Source organism: Spermophilus citellus, assembly GCF_964194105.1.
Source record: "Spermophilus citellus genome assembly, chromosome: 12".
NCBI classification, from domain to species: domain Eukaryota; kingdom Metazoa; phylum Chordata; class Mammalia; order Rodentia; family Sciuridae; genus Spermophilus; species Spermophilus citellus.
In genome coordinates this window covers 104,389,286-104,411,382 of record NC_138198.1, presented here as the reverse complement: position 1 = coordinate 104,411,382, position 22,097 = coordinate 104,389,286, and the positions used below count along the sequence as shown (strand labels likewise).

Genomic DNA, 22,097 nt, shown 5'->3' with positions numbered 1-22,097 from the left:
GCTTCTTGTGATGCTGAGGATTGATGAGGTCCACGGGAATTAACCATGAAGGTGGAGGAGGTACAGATAAAGATTAGAGGGTGGAGGAGAAGGAGAAGAGTAGGAAGTGGAAGAGGTGATGGAAGGAGAAAGGTGAAAAAAGAAGAGATAAAGAAAAAGGAAGAAGGATGAGAAAGAAATAGTCTCCATCCTTGGTTGGGGAGCAGAGGTTGGGAGGCTGAGTAGGAACAAGCAGAGCTCTATTGTTGAACTAGAGGCTTCCAGGAGCAGCAGTGCCTGACACTGGTGGAAGAACCCAGTAGAAGATCCGGCCAGGCAGGGGGTTCCTAGGGAGGGCTCCAGCCTCCCCACCCGATAGCTAGTGACTTGAGACCAGTTCCCTTAGCTCTTCCCCAACAGCAAAGCAAAGCTATACCTACCTCCAGGGCTTGCTGAGGGGATTAAATGAATGAAGCATTTCCCATGGAGCTGGGTGCAGAGTAATTACCAAGAAATGCAAGTCATTACTACTGAACATGTCTTAAAGTTTTTTGCTTATGTTCCTGTACCATAAAACGGCTAATATCAGAAAAGAGAGCACCTAGAGATTTCTTGGTCTTTACTTACAGAGGGTGGGACAGGCAATAAAGCTTATTTTGATACAGGACAGTTAAATAGAATTGAGAAACTGAGTGGGGCATGAGAGGAGATCGGGAGACCATCCTAAGAAAGATGGGAGACATGGACTCTAGAATTATCAAGGTCACTTTGAGATGACAATGGAATGGCTGATCAAACATGTTCTGCAATGACCACCATGTTGGACTGGACTGCAGTAAATGATTAAAGGTGACCCCAGATGCCACCATTTCAGAGTCCCCACTGATGACTGGTCTGATCATTTTTGCAGTTATTAAGTCAAAAAGTCATTTTGACCACCACATCTTCTTCTCCGTTAGCAATCTGTCTCCTCTCTCTCTCTCTTCTCCTCCAGCGATGCCTTACTTCAGTGCAGCATTCATCCTTTGGCTGTAGTTTTTAAATTCATTTTGCTTTCTTCCCACTAGCCACCGTGTGACCTCAGAGCCTGGCCCCAAACCTGGCGGCCCTGTCTGGTGGTGGTAGAAGGGTGCCCGTGTCCTCACCTCCCTTCTCCACCCCGGCTGTGGTTATTCCGGTCTTCCTCATACTCTACCTTAGCACCATGTTTTCCACTCAAGAAACCATAATGGTTCTCACTTCTTGTCACGTTGTGTCCACATTAACTCCTCATTGACTCTCAAAACCCTCCTCCATGGCCCACCTGCCTCTCATCCTTCTTTGAATTCTCCCCCTCCAAGCTCCAGTGAGCAGCAGACCCTTCCCACCCCCTCGCTGTCCACCTCTGCACTTGGTAGTTCTCGGGCTGGGAATGGCCCCCTTGGTCAGGCCCTCCTCATCCAGGACACAGCTCCAGGAGGCCTTCCCCCTCCCGCAGTGGGCACCCTGTTCTGAAATGAGTTCTCCTGGCCTCACTCTGGTTCCGCCATGCATCGTCTCCTCCTCTGCCTGGCCCCTGTTCCTCTCCTCACCCTACTGGGGGGCGAAGAGGTCCAGGAGTGGACCGCCACTGGGTGCCTCCAGCGCTGGCGTAGGTGGGTCCATAAATAGTGGATAAAGGTATTGATGTCAGATTCAAAGAGACTAAAATTGACATTGAAAGAGGATCAGTGAGGATCGTTGAATCCAGGAGCCACCAGGGCTGAGAGTGGAGTCCTGGGTTCTGCAGGCTTGGGGACCAACTTGCAGCCCCCGAGAGAACTGGGGGGAAAGGCCAGTCGGTGACTCCAGGGAATGGGGGCTTCATGAAAAACCCTAGTAGATTCCATCTAAAATGTCATCATTTCAGATTCTCATAAAGCATTGCTCTCCCAGAAAGCTGATTCCATTCTATTAAAAATAAATGACATCTCAGCTACCTGAATCTGATTGTCTGCATATTCCCACTGTGACCCATACTGAGGGTTCACTTATGTTCAGTGGTGTCTCTCCTCCTTCCTCTGTCTTCTTGTAGCACCCTCTGGAGGTGGGGGGGGGTGGGTGTCCAAAACACCGTACAGACCAAACATCCCTGTAGTTGCTTGGAAACAGTATGGCAAAATGAAGATGGTGTATGGAAAAAGAACTTCACAGCCTGGTGCGCCCTGAGTAGGGTGTCCTGGATAACCAGATGTGCCACACAGGCTTTCTTCTTACCTACAGCCCAAGAGTGCAGACTGGATACTTCTCTTGCTTCTTGGAGAGTTTTGGCTTTCAAGCTTTCCTGGTTGCAGTGCGCAGCCTGTGCCACTGCACTGTGGCGTTTCTCTCTGCTACCTCCTTTTTTATCATCACTTTCCAAAAATTGTTGAGTTTTAAGGGATTCTCATTAGAGAAATAAGCTTAATAATTTCATCTCCAATTATATTTCCATCAAGTTTTAGCATATAGCGAAGCTTCTAATATTTTTGTTTCCTTGTCAAGTGACAGTCTTTGTATCTCAAAAATTATGTTTGTCTTAGAAAATTTTAAATAAACAGAAATACAAAGGGAAGAAAACAAAAACCTCACCTATAATCTTGCAAATGCTATTAACATTTTGGAATTTCAATCTCCTTTAGCAAATATGTCTTTTTAATACATATTAGATTCTTTTTTTAACAGTGAGATTTTATACAATTTTTTTATCCTTCTTTTTTCCCTTCCTTCTTTTTTCTTTTTCTCCTCCTTCTCCTTCTTTTCGATACTGGGAACTGAACCCAGGGATGATCTGCCACTGAGCCACATCCCCAGCCCTTTTTAGTTTTTATTTTGAGACAGGGGCCTGACTTAGGTGGCCTCCTGTCTCAGCCTCCTGAATTGCTGGGATTATAGGCCTGCACCTGTGTCTAAGTCATCTCTTCTTTTTTTACTTAAAATGTGTCTCTTGAGGCTGGGAAGTAGCTCAGTGGTAGACCACTTATCTAGCATGCGTAATGCCCTGGGCTCTGTCCACAGAAACACAACACACACACACACACACACACACACACACACACACACAGTCTGTGCCACTCTGTGTGTGTGTTTTTGTGTTTTGCTAAAGGAGAAAAAATTCTCTTTTTATTATTACACATCATTCTATAAATGTCTTCTTCTTCTCTCTCTCTCTCTCTCTCTCTCTCTCTCTCTCTCTCTCTGTGTGTGTGTGTGTGTGTGTGTGTGTGTGTGTTTATTGTGCTGGGAATCAAACCCAGGACCTCTCACATGCTAGGCAAGTGCTCTCCACTGAGTTAGTGAGAATGTCCCTATGAAGTCCTCTTGTGTTAGACAATATGGTTTGTCCAAGCTTCAGATGAGAGACATTGTAACTAAAATCTTTGCACATGTCCATTATTATTTCCTTGGGATAAACTCCTAAAAGAATTGTTATTAAAGAGTATGAACCTTTGAAAGCTCTAATTTCAGGTTTCTTCCCCAAAAGGGTGTTCCAGTTCATGCTGCCTTCCCTGGGACCACACATAACATCTTTTCTTTTAGTCTTCACTACCTTAACTGGAAAATGGTGCCTCGTGTCATTTTATTTCTTTTGCTACTAACATATTGAAGACTTTTCATCTGTTCATCATTCATCTTATGTTTTATAAGTTCCATTTTATATTCTCTCCCTCTATTTTTTTGATGTGTCCATTTTCTTATTGATTTGTAGGAATCCCTTACATACTAAAATATTAAATTTTTGACATGACACAAATATTCTCCGCTTTATATCAAAATCTTTAGATGGTACAATGGTGTTTTTGTGTTTGAGAAATTTAATTTGTAATTTATTTTCATATCAAAGTTTTCAAGTTCTGCCTAATCAAACCAATCCATCTTTTTTCCTCTTTGATTTTTTTGTCTTTAATGCCTTTCCCCCCTGCAATCCACACAAAGATATTCATTGTTCATTTTTTAAAAATAATTTAATGTCTTCATTTTTCTCTTCATTGTAAGGGATTGTATTATGTACTGTAACAGAACAATGAGCTCGAATGAAGAATCGTTTTCATCATTTCACTTTTAATTACTCTGGGCTGTTTCCACCCCCTGACTTTCAAATCTTCTGGAATCCCAAGGAGTGTTCCAGCCAGGTCAGCTTCTGATGGCCCCTCATTCTTAGTCTATCTCAGTTTACCACTCTGATCAGAGGCACCTTGGATCCCGAGAGAGAGACAGAGGAGCCTCCTGAGGCTTAGTGGAAAGCTGTCTTCGGGAAGGGCGTCTGCTTTTCTTCTGGGCTGTCTGTGTCTGCAAACTCTGGCTTCCTGGAGGCATTTAGGCCAGGCCGTGGGACCATGGTTTTGGAACCAGGGCAATTTGTGGAGGACTGACTCCTCTGTTGCCCTGTTGCAGCCTGTGGGCTTTGACCCACCCCCAGAGCACCCTAGTGTGGCAAGGTGGGTGCCAGCTCCTCAGACAGCACCTCACCCCTAATTGTTATCAGTGTGAATCAAAATATCCCCTTCCTCCTTTCCCAGCATAGGAAAGACGGAGGTGGGGGAGTGCTTGGGACCCAGCCACCTCCGTTCACCTCCTCATCCAACCTTATAACACCAGAGCATAAAGGGCCTCAAGAGCACAGCACTGCACACTCTTGCTTCTTCAGATAAAGGTCTGAGGCTGCAAAGTGGAGCAGTTCCCAGGGATGGCAGAATCCCCCCTGCAGGTGGAGAGTACCATGCTGGATTCATTAACTCACCCCTGCTGTGTGCCCAGCACTGCGGAAGGCCTGGGGAAATTTAAAAAGTGTCTGCAACTTCTCTTCCTGCCCTTCAAGAATTCATTGTTCAGTTGGAAGACAAATGTGTAACAACTAATAGTGTGTATTACGGACATATTTACAGAGGTGCTGACTGGGTGCTGGAGAAATACCAAAGAAAGGTGACTGATTCTGGCAGAAGGGGCAGGAAAATGAGAGAACTTTCTTGGGGAGGTGATGTTGGAACTGGACTTTAAAGAAAAGGCTGGTATTTTCCGTGAAGGCAGAACACGGCAGGAGCAAAGGCACAGAGACCAGAAGTTGGGTGCATGTTTGAGGACTGGAGGGTGGTTTGATGGGCGGTAGGTGCAGGGTGTTTCCTCTGAGCCCTCAGCTGCTGCAAACTGACCACTCCCAGTCACCCTCTCCTTGCACACCACTCTCCACCTCTGCTTCCTTCTTCTGTCCCCAAGGGGATGAGAGCCCCCATCCTCCCTCTGCAGCAGATGCTTCTCTCTCTGCAGTGCCTTTCACAGCAAATTCAGAAGAGAGATTAAGGCTTTGGAAAAAAAATTAAAATACATGCTTGGGGTTGGGAAAAGAAATCAAATAGTATAGAAGATAAAAGTAAAATAAATAAATAAAAGCAACAAAGTTTTAATCTCTAAGTATCCAGAGTCTTGTGAGTGCTAAAGATTTATTTATTATCTTGAAAATGATGGCCATCAGAGATTTTAAAGCGGGAGAATGAAAGGGATTTGGAGAGAGAGGGACTGGAGGCCTGAAGTCAGTTGGGAAATTACTCAGGGAAGAGGTAGGTGCAGGGTGTTGCCTCTGAGTGTTGCTTGTGCTTGGGAGGACACAGGGACAAAGAGTGGAGGAAGGAGGGAGGACACAGGGGATCCACACATCAGGTGGCTGCAGAGGTGGAAGGGAGAGGAGAGGAAAAGCCGAGAAGGGAGTTTCTGGTTTCTCCAAGCAGCTGCTCTATCTATCAACCATAAATGCAAAAAAATTACGTATAATACTTAATCACACAATCATGTTAATTTCTCCTTTAAAGCACAAAGAGCCAAAGCTAGCCAAGTCTATGCTTTTTAAAAAGATCACATGGAGAAGGTGCAGTGCTGTGCTATGCATTTCAAAGTCACTTCTTAAATGAAATAAAAACGATAAACATGTGGGCTGGGTTTACAGCACAGTGGTAGAGCACTTGCCTGGCATGTGTGAAGCACTGGGTTTGATTCTTAGCAACACATATAAATAAATAAAAATAAAGGTCCATTGATAACTTAAAAATTTTTTGTTTTAAAAAAATGATGAATACCCAGAATTATAAAATGGTTTTTGTATTATAGTATCTCTTAAAGTCCCCCCTCCCTGGTTTCTTGGATTGAGGCAGTTTATTTAATGGCATCAGGCCAAAGGGGGACATACCAGGGTTAATATGGGGTAAGAAGGATTGGCAGATTGGATTGGGATTGGGAGAGTCAGGCCAGAATACAAGTGAGCTGAGCTGTAGGGAAGCCAGCAGGCATGTTCCAAGGCTCGTGTTCTAGTGGCCCAGAGCTTCATCTGCACGTTGGTCAATCCCCTCACTGGCAATGAACTTGTGGAGATAGTGCAAGCTCAGTGCTGTACTTGCACAAGTGTGCGAAGATCAGAGAACATGAATGCAGTGGATCTTTCTTTATAATTCTTCTGTGTAAGGGACTTGATGGGGGCTGAGATGCTGTGAAATATAAGAATAGGCCTTACTCTCTCAGAATTTACTGTCTGATTTTAATTAAATCATAGGGTGCTGAAAACTTGTCTTTAAACAGCCATGATGTTTACTTAAAAGGGTGAGGGTGGCTACAGAGCAGGGACTCTCTATGGAACTATCAGCAATATTTTAGTGGTCCCTCAACATCCACTGGGGATTGGTTCCCCCTGCAGGGGAAGATCCATGGATGTTCAAATCTCTTACATAAAATGGCAGAGTGTGTGCATATAACCTCTGCACGTTCTCCTATATACTTTAAATAATCTCTCTATATAATATAATCTCTATATTATTTATAATACCTAATATAATGTGCATGCTATGTAAATAATTGTTAGACCAAATTGTTTAGGGAATAGTGATAAGGGGAAAACCTGTACATACATGTTCAATACAGATGCACTTTTTAAAATTGCATATTTTTGATCTTAGGTTGCTTGAATCATGAATGCAGGACCCTCTGACATGGAGGGCCAACTGTACACTAAAAGTAGATTTTGCACTTCAACAAATTTTCTTCTCTATTTCTCTCTCTTAACAGATAATTTTCAGGATCAGATGAAGAGGGAACTAGCTTACCGTGAGGAAATGGTGCAACAGTTACAAATTGTAAGATGAATTTCTACTTAAAAATAGATGCAATTTGATGGATTTGATTTCAAACCCCCCAATATGTATGAAACTGTTCCTGTTTTTTCCAGGGAGTCCTTGGGTCCACTTACCTCTCAGCTGGTTTATATGCTAATTACCAAGAGATTTACTTAGGAAACAGGGTAAACAGATGTGTCAGTGTGCTTCCTCTAAATGTAACTACCTACCATGTGTTAATAGACAGATGCGTAAATTGTCTCTGTAGGCGAACTAGAGGTGTCTGATGTTTCCTTCCACCCAACAAACTTCCATACCTGGTGCTGCGCTGCGTGAGAGCACAGTGAGGGGCCACTCTCTCCTGCCCACCCCTCCTTTCCTGACCCACACCTGAGCCAGGCCCTCCACAGTCAATAGAGCTTAGTATACACACAATTAACCAATTGCATTCACTTGAAGGATAATGAAAAGAAACATTATTTTCAAATAAAGTGTGTTACTCTATCCTAATCAGTCTTCAAAGTAATCTATTTATATAGGAGAAGAAAAAAAAAAAAAACAGAAGGATGTCTGATAAATGTAGAAGCTTTGTTTGGGATTTTTGTTTGTTTTCTGAAGTCCTTGCCCTTTGTCCCTGCACAGACTCATCTGGTATTATTCATTAGTGCTCTCAAAGGGTTCTGCCAAGCTTCCTCATTTTCATGAGTACAATAGGGAAACTAATTTCTGCTCAATATTTTCAAGATATTTTTAATCACCTGGATAAAGACATGTGCTGATCCTTAGTGGTATTACCAGCATGATTATTATAATTTGGGTTGCTTGACATTTTTGAGCTGATCTGTTACCCTTGTACCAATTAGGTGTGGGTATCTGTGCATCTTGTTTCAGAACTAGATATCTAGTCTCCGTCACAATTAAGAAATATGTTTTAATGTTTCCTTTCTGCATCTGTTGTGCCTGTGTTCATGGAGATTCCTTAGAATCATTCTTAAAGCAGTCTTGGATTTCATCATGTTTTCTCGAATTCTGGGGGCACTGTACATAAGATGACGTTACAAGGTCCTGCTTGTAACTCTCAAAACAGCCCATTTTTTTTTCTGACTCAGTCCCTTAATGACAGCTCTCAGTTCTGAAAACCTCTATACAAGGTGCCCCTTAAATAGGACCTTATCTTATGTTAGTTTTGTCAGTCAGTCTTGTATGCACCTAAATTCACTATGGAGAAGATAATTTTCTTAATCAATTGGTAATAAATCCCTCATAGACAGTAAAAAAAAAAATGTATCTACTATCGTCAGTTTTTTATTTCTAGATAATAAGTGGTATGATTACTTGCTGTGAATATACCTATTGTTTTCTTCATCCAAAGGAATAATTTGAATATAAGCAGAGAGATATAAAAATTTTAGACCTTACTGATTTTACATAGGGCTTTATTTTCATCTTTTTTTTTTTTTAATTGCCATATATGAGACCAAAAAAAAAGTGATTTCAGGGTGGTGGTGAATATAGCAAAATTGGCATTAGAAAAGGAAACGAAGTATTTATTTTATTTCCCCTTTTCAAGGCTAGTTATATAAACTTAATGTCTTTTTTATATTTGATTTCTTTAGCAAATAAGTAGGTGGCATGGATGGAAGAAGAAAGGTCTCATGTCTTTTGAGATAATTGGCACCTGGAAAATATGAGTTGGTATTACTAAACATTTTTTTAGTCTGTATTGCAAAATATTTTATCATCATGTATCTGTGGATCTAGATGAGTCTTATTCATCCCTAACAAGTTAAATAGTTACACAGAAGCTAGAATTTTCTCCCCAACCCTACAGGTACAATTCCTGAAATTCACAAAACTATATTCATATGATCAACAAGAAAAATTGGTGAAATAGACATGATTCATCCCTCCTGCTTCTTCCCCTCTTTGGTATCCCACTGCCTCCAGCCCCTAGCAGGGTCTCGCATCAACGAGTTAGAAGTAGACATTTGCCAAATGAATCACCACCCATGAACTTACCTGACCTAACTCTGATGCTTTCATAGAACAGTCCCCTTAACTCTTAATGTCCCTGTCTTGATCCTGACTTCCTCAAATGTTCTTTTACCTGCTATGCAACTGCTGCCACAACTAGTAAAGCATACCGATGAGTTATGGGGAGCTGGTGTATTAGTACTGTGCTGTCAGCAACTAGCAGATGTAAGCGCTGAGGTCTGTAAACTTGGCTCAAGGCCCATGTTGTCAAGTTTTTTTTTTTTTTCTCATAAGAGAATTGTTGTAAGGATTGATCTTTTAGGGATTTTATAAGGTGCAAGTGAGTAATAAACAGGAAATGCACATGCATAAAATGCTAGGGCAGTGTACAAGTAGTGTCTATAATAGTTGAACCAGTTAAGCCTCGGTGGCTGGAGAGATTTTTTAAACAGAAAGGATCTGTGTTTGTGTTACATTATCTGCTTTAGAACTGATACAGTGTGACTTGAATAGTGATATATCTAGTTCCCTCATTCAGCTTTATGTATTTGCTAATGTACCTGGGGGAAAGTGTCTTTTAGAAATTCCTATCTGAAGATTATTAAAGAGTTGTGAAGTATCACAGTTATTGGCTTTCTCAAGATTTTAGTTGAATGATCTCATCCATCAGTAAATATCATTGTGTACATTGCTTTCTGAGAACAGAACAATCCACTCAAAATCATTTTATACTTAAAGTTTACAGAGTGCATATTACAGAATAATCATTTTTTTCTGTAGATTAAATAAAAACCAATCCTATCTTGCAGTCAAACATATTAAAATCATCATATTTTGTAATGACTCCCGTAGACCCACAGTGGATTTATCCTATGTGTTACACAGCGTTCCTATTCTAAAGACTTATATGGAAAGCATCTCGGGTATCATTGCCATAAAAAGAAAACTTCTGAATTTCTTTGGATCCTACATTTATAGATTCTCTGCTGACTATCATTTCTGTGCTAGTGCATATTTTTCTAGTTTGTTACATGTAAAATTGTGGTGACCATAGAATCAAATGATAGACTCTCCTTGTGCATTTATACATAAATATGCATGTATCTCAATGCCAAGCTTAAAGCATATGTAGAATAGTTTATTTAACATTTATTAAGGAACACAGGCTAACACTTTAAAAAATAGCTTAAAATTTGAGTTTCAAAGTATTTGACATAGTTTGTGTTAAAATCCTGCATCTCTGCTCTGGGTTTTCAAATGCTTAAAGCATTCTCTTTATTAGACTGGATTTATTTACACACACAAAAATAAAGTCCTCTCACTAGGAACCCAATACAAATTTTTAGAATTTAAGAAGTTCATGAAAATGTAAATGATTAGTATAATAAAGGGTAAAAGATTCCTCATTCACAAATGAATTGTGATTCTAGGGAAAATATGTTCAATTAAAAAAAATTCCATCATCCCTTTGGATTACAAAGAAGCTGAAGATATTTTATTCAGTGAATAACCCTTTGATTAGTGTTTCCAAGAATGGATTATAATGATTTATAACATGAACTGAGACTATTAGGATGCCCTGATAATCTTTTTTTTTTCCCACTGCTTATTTGGTAATAATTTTTTAAGCAGTGCATCTCTGTATATAAACTATTACTGCAGTTTTTTGTGGAAAACATGCTGTTTTCCTTTAAAAAAATTTTTTTTTTCTTCCTCGTCCTTGAAGGACATTGTGAAGCTGCAACACAGCACATGGTTAGGGCTAGACCCAGACTCTCTCCTCCTTGGAACTTGCAGGATAGCTACCTCAAAGCACCAAGACAAAGCATATGTTCTAGTCTTGAAGTGCCCTCTGCTGTTTTTCCAGAATGCTGCAGTCACAAGCAGCTAGGGGAACTGGTCTCAAAAGTTCTTCCTTAAAAGCCTCAATTAAAATAATGTTCAATCAATAGATTTAGTACTAATGTTTCATTCACTGTGGACTTGTAAAAAAGCAGTTTACCACTTCCCAATGGTGAGAGCACAGTGCCTCTTTGCAGAGAAAGGAGCAGTAGGTCTTTCCCATTGCTGTTGAGCTCTGGCTTTGGATAAGGGCTCAGCTCCTCAGTGGAATGGACTTTTCTTGGAGTTTCTCCAGTATTCATTAGGATGGAACTTACCCAGATTCTTGGTCTCAACCCAGAGAGTTTGTAAAAATATATTTTACATGTTTTGAAAAAAGTAGATCAAATAGTTACTGTTTTGCACTGTACTTTTAGAAAAAGATTCCTAGGCCTCTAGAGGATTTTGCTTTTATAGCTGAGTATGTGTCCAAGGAGGTCCCTGCAGGTCAGGGGCCTTGATACAAATCTGAACTTCTGTGGAAGCTTCCTTAAGATTTTAAGATTTTCTAACAGCAGAAAGATTTTGACTATTTGACTCCTCCGTGCCTTTTTCCAATTATTCATCTATTGCCTTGCATCTTAACAATGATCAATTTCCCTTAATGCTATAGCCTTCTCATCATTCTTTCTCTGAGCTCTTGACTCACCTGAGTGAACTCAAGCTAACTCTCTCTTAGTACAAACTAGGAAAGTTGAAAGACTCCAATCCCTGTCTTTTTTGCACTTCTAGGGATCAAATCCAGAAGTTTCAGGGCCTGCAAACACTCTACCACTCAGCTACATTCCCTAACCAACCCCAATACTTTAGCTCAATTAGAGTCAACTGGGCAACTTAGAAGTGACATAACATTTTAATTAATGAATTAGTTAATTAATTATTTTTTTTGTTCATGCCAATCTGGGTGATTTCCAAGCTGGCCAAAATGAAAAGAAAACTTCTGTAAGTCCTGTTGTAGGAGATGTTCATGGAATAATGGCTTAAATGGAACTTCTAGAATCCTGAGCTCCTGGAAGTTGGGAAGAGTTTGCTGATGTGTCTATAAATCCAATATAGAATTTTATGGAATATGAAACACCATCAATTTTAAGAGGCACGTTACTTGGCGAATTACAAGAAAAAAATTTTTCAACCATAATTTTAAGAGGCCATAATTATAATAATTTGATTTAAGAGATGTTAAAATGTGAGGAGGAAACATGTATCTTGGAATCAATGAAATAACCTAGTTTTCATGAACAAGTAGGCCATTTGCTACTGTAATTTTTCTTTAATTTTTGCTTTTTAAATTTTTGTTGTTTTGGGTTTTTATTTCTTTTTGTTTTAAGAAAATAAATTTAAAAATTAGTGTTTGTGTGAAGATAATTCTCACAGCAGTTTAAATTTCATTCTGGGGCTTTGGGGAGGGACATTTGAAAACATCCTTTTTCTCTTTTCTTTCTCCACTTTTTACCTTAATAAAATGCTGCATTGTTTTTTCTGGAGGAAAAAACACACACAAAGGAGAGGAAAAGGCATTTTGACTTAGCTGTGAGAATAGGGACCTATTGGCACTTTTCTTTGGGTTAGGATAAATAGTTTACACACTTGTATGGTGACTCATGGTGATGTTGACTTATCTCTCATAGTGCCTGGCACAGAACAGACAATAAATCTGTGACATCCAATCCTGATGTTGAGGACTCTTTCTAAATGTGAAAATGTCACAATCCAGGGGCGGTGGTGCGCCTCTGTGATCCCAGAGACTTGGGAGGCTGAGGCAGGAAGATCACAAGTTCAAGATGAGCCTTAGCAACTGAGCAAGATCCTGTCTCAAAATAAAAATAAAAAGAGTTGGGAAATGTAACTCAGTGGTAGAGTGCTCGCCTAGCATGTGTGAGGCCCTAGGTTTAATATTCAGTACCCCTCCAAAAAAAGTTATGGGTAACTCATTGTGCCCAACAGTTTATATCATTTATGGTTATCCTAAATAATTGCATTCAATACTCTGTTCTATTACACATCTACCCAGAGAGGTGATTCATGAGCTTTGGCTTATTGCAGCATACACCATAATGGAAAGGCAAGATTCAATGGTGTCTCTGTTAACAGCAGGTGTAGCATGACCTCCAGTGAAAAGAAGAGGTAACAAGAGTAGATCCCTGTGTAACGGTCCTTGTCATAGTTAGCTAGCTGATCTCAGCCCACATCCTAAGCTATGAGATTAGAACACTGAACTTTTTATGTCGATACATGAATCATTTATGTCAATGCTGCTATCTATGTCCTTTATCAGACATGTGCCCATCCAATGTGTTTCGTTTGTGATCGTGCATCAAAATAGGGGACTCTTTTAATTTTCTCCTTTTTTCCCATTAAAGAGATTATTTGATTCAATTGACCTATTTTAATGGTAAAATGGTCCAGCTCACCTTAGTCAATAACATCGTTGTGTAAATTTGAAGCTCCTTTCCATTAACAAAGATTTGTATTTATGGACTGGAAGATCAAGACAGTAAAACACACCAATGTGCTGAGAATGTGAAAATGTACATCACCGAATTCAAAAGCATTGCCTAAAAATTTAAAATAATTTTATTTCCCTTCCTCTTTTAAAGTAACATCCATATTTTCGTGTTACATTCTTTTTTTTTTTTTTTTTTTTTTTTTTTTTTTTTTTTTTTTTTTTTTTTGGTACCAGGGATTGACCTCAGGGGTGCTTAACCACTGAATCACAACCATTGTTCTATTTTGTTGTTGTTGTTTGTTTGTTTGTTTTTAATTTAAAGACAGGGTCTCACTGAGTTGCTTACAGCCTCACTAAATTGCTAAGAAACTTGTGATCTTCCTTCCTCAGCCTCTCTCCCAGACAGGTGTGCACCATCACACCGGCTTTATGTTACATTCTAAAAGGCCAAATATGTATTTCTTAAATAATATTTAAAATAGGTAAAATCTCTAAGATCTTGAGTTTAGTCTTGTAATGATGCAGGTGGGTAACACAATGATAAAGGACTTTAACTGAGGTTAGAGGAGAGGATGACCGTTTAAATTTTCTAATTAAAATGTGATGGGTTTTCATTAACGACCTCAGTATTCAAAAGTACTCTTTCAGTTTATCCAGGTAGAATTCTCAAGGGTTATATTTTCCATTCACTACAATTTTTTTCTTGTGCTTCTTATCAGTTATTGGAAATTTACCCAGAGTAATCGTTTGTGTTTAGTTTTACTTGTGATTTATAATGATATTATATTTTATAAAGAAATCACTCAAATAAACTGAAAGATTGCACTGAACTAGTTAGTAATCATATTTTTGCTGTGACTTTGGACATATAGTATTGTAATTCACTTTTCAGATCTAAAATAAAAAATAATAATACCACAGTATTAAATGCAAAATTTCAAAAACTTTTTTAAATGAAGTATTACCTGTTAACCTCAGGGACTAGCTGGACAGCACTGTGATCACCCTTTCTGTCCTTGATGGGTTTTTAAATGGGACATAGGAATGCTGTACCCTTAGAAGTTCTTACTGCTGAGCAGGTGGGGACCTTCTCCTCAAAGTTTCATTGACATTCAAATTGTTAGGCATGATGACAGGTCTCCACTACACATCTGCCTCCAAATCAGCTCACCTGGATGGTTTTGCTTTTGTCTTACAGATCCCCTATGCAGCAAGCTTGATCAGGAAAGAAAAGCTTGGTGCCCATCTCAGCAAAAGCTAAAAAGGTGAGATCGCCAGAGGAAAGAGATTTTTAACAATCCCTGTTGTTATTGCTGACTGTACTTTTGATTGATGTATTTGAAATAGCCCAAGGGATTCGTAAAGTTGTATCCTGTGTTTAAGTCAATACACTGATGAGCTTTACTATATCTGGGAATGAGACTTGATATGTGAATGACTAAGTGCTTCTTATAAATTCCACAGAAAATTCCTGAAAGTAAGGAAGTTCTCTACTCAGTCTGCAGAAGTGATGCTCATTCTATCTTGAGATTTTCTGCTCTTTAGGGTTCTCTCTAACACCCTTGTTTCTACCCCTTGGAAATGTCACCAGTCATGCTTTTATCGTATCTCATCTTTTCTGTCTTTCCTTTGCTTCTGAAAGGTCTTCCTGAAGTCTGACTCTCAGTGGGTTATACTGCAGATGGTGATATGAACAATTGGGGGGCAGTTTGAGACCTCTGTTTGTTCTTTCTCTGAACCTATAAGAGTTTTTCTATGCTAAAGCCAGATTCAAAGTCACGTCCTCCAATAATTTAAAAGACAAACATTCTGAACTCTTAAGGAAAAACTGTGAAAATTCACTGATTTTATTCAGAACATGCCTAAGCATTTCAAAAGCGACTTTTTGATTCCATGAAAGAAGACATATGTGTTTATTAGAATTGTAGGAAAGCAAAAACTAAGACATGATTGTTTCTATACCCATATATTGAGATGACAATTTAATTTGCTAAATCAGGGGGAAAAAAAATCCAGACCAGAGGGTGGAATTTGTCACTGCTCATGGCCAACTAGGATTGTGGCCATTTATCAGTTCAATCCATTCCCAGCAGAATAATTTTTCCTATTCCTTTCCTCTGGAACATGTTTTCAACTCAATAGGATTTATTGGCCAAAAAAAAAAAAAAAGAAAGAAAAAAAGAAAGAAAAAAGAAAATTTCTCCCAATGCAGGCTCACAATTCTTCTGCCTATCATGTTTCCTGTTCCATGCACAGATGACAATCCTACTTCTTGCCATCATATTTATTAATGACCATTTTCAGTATTTGTCTTAATTATAATGATAATGGAATTTTATCAGGCACTCTAAGCCCTCTCCCAAACATTCGCATTTGTACACTTTCCCTTAATGTTACAAATGGGGAACTGAGGCACAGGAAAGAAAAATGTGATACACAGTGTCCATGCTGCAAAGCCAAGAAAAGATTCTAGGGCTCTCCACTTTAGAAGCTTGTACCCAACATATGAACTTCTTATCCTTAGGGAACAGATGTTTCTGCAACAGAGATGCCCAGATAGTAAATTGTTCTGATTCCACCACCAAGGAATGATACACAGATGTGCCTGAGTTTGGCTCTGTTCTCTATATTAAAGTATTTGTATTAAGTCTGAGGTTGACTTTGGATGGTTTCTTTCCCATTATAGTTAGAGGAGGTTTGCACCAGCAGTATGAAATGAAACATTTAAAACATTTAGATTCCAGATTCAGAGTATCAAGATAACCAAGGCAAGAAAGAATGATCCAAACTAATTCTGATAATACCACATGTATAATAGTCAAAAGTGTCAAACTAATCTTCTTTCAAATAAAAGATGAAATATTAACACATGTGTTTCAAAATAACCTTTCTGTTGAAGTGTAACACATTCAACATAGTCTATATATCATAAAGTCATATGAGTCATGAAGTCTCCAGATCAAAGTTCAATGGATTTCCACCTAAAAACTCAATTTTTACATTTGTAGCACCCAGTAAGCACCTGGTGACCCCATATCCAGTTTCTCCCACCTAAGACAATTTTGCCTGCTTTTGAACTTCATGCGAAGGACATGGTATAGAATGTTCTCTTGTGTCTGGCTTTTTTTTTTTTTTTTTTTTTTTTACTCAGCATTTGTGAGATTCACCCATTAGAGTGTGGTTTCATTTATACAAAGGAGCTTCAATAAACTCTCCTTTTACTCCTTCTACTTCCCCAACTCATCTTCCCTGCTTGTCAGGCATGAGCCTATCTTGCACCTACCAAATGAAGACTCGCCTCCCTGAAACCACGCCCCTGATGGTTATAGAGCGAACAGCGAGGTGGAAAAAAAAAGAGATTGATTTGTGTTTAGTAACTAATGCTTCCTCCATGCTGATTTTGTTTCCATCTTTGCAGACAACAGGGATTTCTCTAAGTAGACCCTGGTGCTTTCAGAAGATTAGTGGTTACTTAAATGCTTAGCTAAATCAGCCAGGCAGAGAATCATGGCCATATTGTTAGAGCCAGTCTCTGATTCTCAACATGCCAAGCCTGCAAGGAGTTACCCCAAGAGAGATTACAAAATAAAAATCATTACACTAGGGGAGAGAGACAAATTCTGTCTTGCTGAGTGACCACAGGTTTCCAAATTAGGGATTGATGCATTAATGTCTTATGCAAGAGTGACCCTTAAGGTGGTATGCTGTGTTCTTGCCACCCAGTGGATTCCAATATGACTATTAAGGGGAGGAAGCTTTTCAAAACCACAGGCAATCCACTTAATAAGCTGAGCAAGTACTGCCACATATCACTGCTCCACAAATCTTTTTTGCCCTGTGTTAGAACATAAGAAATTCCATGTTGAGTCAAAGGAAACAAACACCCCAGCCAAGATACTGACTGTATAATTCATCAGAAGAGCCAAGTTACTGTGATTAATGATATCACCCTAAAAGTTGAGGCATATACGCATAATACTCTTAAGTTGCCCTCGATAACTCCTTAAGTACTCATTACCCATGGATTTATTTAAACCTTTCTTCAACCTAGGCATAGCCCCCTTTGGGGCAATGAATTCTGTTTGTTTAGCTACCAGCTGTGTAAAGTGTAGTTTGTTTAATTTATCTTCAAGTCACCTCCTAAAACAGGCCCTATTAGATCAGACATTGTTCTGCTCTGTGTATTTGTCACATCAAGAGCTCATGAGTACAATAGAAAGGATTTGAAGAACATTTCAGAATGTCTTTGTGTTTCACAGTTTCATCTGAGTCTGTTTTTAAGCCCAGAAATATTCCTAATGGCCTTCCTTGACTCTACTTATTTCTCTGAGGCAGTTCCTGCAAAGACACCCCAGTATCATCTGTGTGAAATCCGTGCCCCAAATAAAAATGGCATGATGTCAACACTAATTTATTACTTTACATTTGTTTTCTTTCAAGCACCTTTAAGCATTTTTCAAATATCATTCACATAACAGGTTGAAACACCTGTCTTTGACAGAAAAGAATTAAATCATTTTCCATAATGAAAAGAAAATTAGAGAAGATGACTCATTTATAGTTATATACATAACTATAAATAGTTATCTAAATAACTATAAATACCCATTGACCAGGTTGGTAATGATAATTATCATTTATCAGGCACTAATTATGGCAGATCCTGGGCTAAATTCTTGTCTGCATTATCTTAAAATTTATTCATCTGTAAGTTCTTATGACTCTATAATGTAGACCCTGTTCCCATTTCATAGAGGAGAACACGGAAGCTCCGAAAGGTCATACAGCTAGGAAGTGACATGTCTGTTTGACTCCACAGACACTTTCTTGCCTGCCTTGTATCCTTGGGCTGGTGATGAGGATGATGAGGTTCTAGATTGGATACTTCCCATGTTATCTTAATGTTATCATTTAGAGTCTTTGAATCTCACTCTCATCTAAAAATCATGTGAGAATGAGTCCAATCAAGGTGTCTTTCAGCTCTAAAATTTTGGTAATCACTATGCATGACAGTCTTCTGCCATGTTCTCTGTGCTGTCCTGTAAAGGGGCTGCTTTATCAAAGCCAGGTCAAGATCAAGAGTAGTGGTCAAAGAGTTGTCCACCTATATTACCTCTTGTATCTCCAATTACTTCTTTGCATCCTCTTGGAGAGTTGGAAAATATGAAGTCTCCCCTTTGTTGAGAATATTTACCTCTTTGGTAAATTCTCATTACTTTTACTTCACTTCTGAAATAATTGCTGTAAAAGTAGTAGCAAGAAAAAATGTCTTAAAAGGATATGGAGGGATTGTAGTTGAACCCTGTGCTTTCCTTTGGGGTGACCAAAGATAAAAAGGGGAAATAATATACCCATTTCTCTCACCTTTAGTTAGAAACGACAGGACCAGGTTCTTTCAATAATCTCTATTGAGAATAATGATGTGCCCCCACTGTTCCCAGCACTTTGAATTCATGGGTTGTCTTAACCATCAACCCATTGAAATCAGTACTTGTCCCTTCACCATCCTACAGCTGAAAAAGCTGAAGAGCAGAGAGGTGAGTAGGTTGTCCGTGGAGTCACCACTAGGAAGGGGCAAACTTGAGCAAAACCTGCAGCCCATTCTTCCTCTGTCTCTAGTTTGTAACCTAAAATCATGATCTAATTCACCTCTTCCATTATCCATTATAAATATGCAGTTAACAACTGATGATCTTGTTGATTTTGAATCATAAAACCTCCGGTTATACTTCTACAGTTTCCCTAATACCTTAAGACAAGAAAAATAAATAAAACATGGACCATCCAACCAAAGCCAACAGGGCACCAGAGCATGGAATTCTGTCTGCCCTTTCACTGTGGGCTGTCTTAATGTTTGTCCAACAGCAAACCAAAGCTTCTGGAACTAGCCAGACAGCTTTATGGTAAGGAAGGCATAGCAAACCAGCACACTCTGATTTAAGAGTTCTAGTTTGGTTCAGTGTCATCTGAGATGCAGAGCATAAGTTAGCAGACAAACATGGAAACAGGAAGATGCTTTTATATTTACCTTTTAATAATGAAACTGCACTAAAAATGTCTTCCCTTCAGGGTGCAGTAACTATCATTTTACTTGTTTGAAAATTATCTGCCTGTGTGGCGCTCGGGTCATCGTTCTGTCTTTTGTTTTATTCCAGGTGTACACATCCACTTATTCTTGTTCTCTTGTAAAATACAGCCTGCCACTGAGCACTTCTGACCTGCAGAAAGACTGCACACTGAAAGGGCTTGGGAATCCAATACAAAATCAGGTTCGGGAGAACCCAAGGACAAGTGACCTCAAAGCAGCATGGACAACCATGTAAAATAGACTGTAGCCATTCATTAGTGGGGGGAGGGGGGAGCCAACCAGAGCCGTCAATGCTTGTTGCATCTTTTGGTGGAACCAAAGTTTGAGTATTTGTGTTTTTAAAGGACAACCGAACCCAGAGCGTGGGAAGTGCTGTTAGCCAACTGGCTGAGTGGGACATCCACAGACGGTCCCAGGAAGTCTCAGTGCTGCGCACGAGGAGAGAGAGCAGCTCTATACAGTTGTCTTTTACTTTTGAAGAAGTGATTCTTAGTGGAAAGAAGACAGAAGAACTGTCCTGGGAGTGGGGATCGTGTTTCTTTCGACAGACTGGGAAGATGTCAGCTCTACAAACCTGCTTTTCATGGCAAACTGGACAGACACACGTGGCCCCTTCCTCTCTGGTCCTTTGCCTGCTGTATGAATGAAGATTGTATTCCTCTGGAAATATTTTACAATTTAATATTGAGTGTAATTAAGAATATAATCATGTTATCAAAAATGGTATTTAACTCTGTTGTAGTTTCTTTAACATTCATGTGGATAAAAAGTCTATAATAAAAAAAAAACCTATGAAGTAATGGTTGTGTTTGTGTGGTTAAGTGCACATTTGCTTGGGGGAAACTCATGAAAGTTATTATATTTTACAATTATTTTAGCATAAAATGTTTGAATAAATTATTTTTAAAAGTAGAATTCCTTCAAAAATTATTACTAAAAGCTAAATTAGCCTCTCACTCTAATCAGCATATGGAGACCTCTCCATCATGTTAGGATCTTTCTATAGGTAAAGTGATGTTCTAAATTCCTGCCAGGTCTTCCAACACTGTCAGGGAGAGAGTTGATGTTGTGACATTAAAACTAAGTCCATGCATTCATGTTGTGCCATACATTCAGCCTGCTGGATAGGATAAATAGAAGCATCAAAATAGTGACCCCCTTGCAGTCAAGATTTCTAAGGGAACTCTGCCCTGCAAAAAAAAAAAAAAAAAAAAAAAGTCCACTGTGAACAACCTCCCAACCTGAAGTTACCAAAGACTACCCTAACTGAAGATGCATCTCAATACTGACATCCTTTGGCAGATTTCAAAAGAAATTTAAAGGGCAACACCATGATATTTAATACATTTTCCCCACCAACTCTATTATTATAAACTAGCCAATGAAGTTCCACAATTTACCTTTGAGCTACATAAATGTCTTTATCTTGGCTACCACATTTCGTTAGCTTTTCATTACTGTAATAAATATCTGAAAAAAATCAACTTAGAAGAAAAAAAAATTGTCTTGGCTCATGGTTTCAGAGGTTTCAGCACTAGTCTGTTGGCCATGCTCCCTTTGGGCCTGTGATGAAGTAGTGCATCATGGTGGAGAGTGTATGGAGAAGGAAACTGCTCACCTCATGGCAACCAGGAAGCAAAGAGAAAGATAAGGGGTCAGGGTCATGTTACCCCTCCAAGGGAATGCCCCTAGTGACCTAACCTCCTTCCATTAGGCCCTACATCTTAAAGTTTCCACCACCTTCCAAAAGCTCCACAGACTGGCCTCCACTGTTGAGAATATAAAATTTCATTGATGCTTTCCAGTTCTCCATCTAAATCCTAAGCTCCAAATCTCCCCAATCTGCACATCTCTCTCTGGGGTCATTCAAGATCCAAACTACAGTACACATTACTAAGGAAGGAAGAATACTCACTTGTGATTTTCTTCCTATCTCATGAAGGATGAGAAGACGCATCAGGGAAGGGCTGTAAACCAAGTACTAGAATATGAGGACAGGTTTTTATTGCCTGATAGAGGAAATTAATATGCAGATGCTGTGACAAAGGATATTCACTCTGAGCCACTCTTCCAGGGCTTGGAATGGCACATATTTTTAAAACTAACCAAAAGTGTCATACTTTTATTTCTAATACAACTTTAAGTGTCTCAGAGTTATTAGTGCACAAATATCAGTAAATGATTTTACAGCAAATGGGAAACTAGAATCAGATAAATCAATAGCTATGTCTCTAGAGCCCTGGAGTTGTTAACTATGGCATAGCTCTGGATTGGGTTAACAGCCATGTCCGGTGCAGATAAGACCATTGGCTTTCACTGTTGAGAATATAAAACTCCACTGATGCTTTCCAGTTCTCCATCTAAATTCTAAGATCCAAATCTTTCCCAGCTTAATATCTCACCCTGCGGGCTAGAGGAATCCTGATGTCCTTATTCCCATAGCCTTAGAATTTCATTTCTTAAAACATTTTTATCCGACCCAGTCTGTGGGCTGCTACAAACACAAGAACCTAAATCTTTTCCATGCAACCATAAAGTGATACACTTTGGGAGATCCAACATATGACATGGGAATGTGTCGTTTACTCCTGCACATTTTCTCATCAAGGATAGTGAACACCTATCCGTATTCTTGTAA

At 39.2% G+C, this 22,097-nt stretch overlaps 1 protein-coding gene across 1 annotated transcript in view; it reads left to right on the top strand.

Moving 5' to 3' along the window:
• The window catches only part of SKOR2 (SKI family transcriptional corepressor 2), a gene marked incomplete at its 3' end in the record, with an annotated part of 41,374 nt that extends 26,742 nt beyond the window's left edge, over positions 1–14,632 (top strand). The window contains exons 6-7 of the mRNA XM_081263211.1: positions 7,024–7,091; positions 14,570–14,632. Coding sequence (XP_081119337.1) covers positions 7,024–7,091; positions 14,570–14,632 — 131 coding nt within the window. The remainder of the gene's footprint in view (positions 1–7,023; positions 7,092–14,569) is intronic.
• Between the last annotated feature and the right edge of the window lie 7,465 nt (positions 14,633–22,097).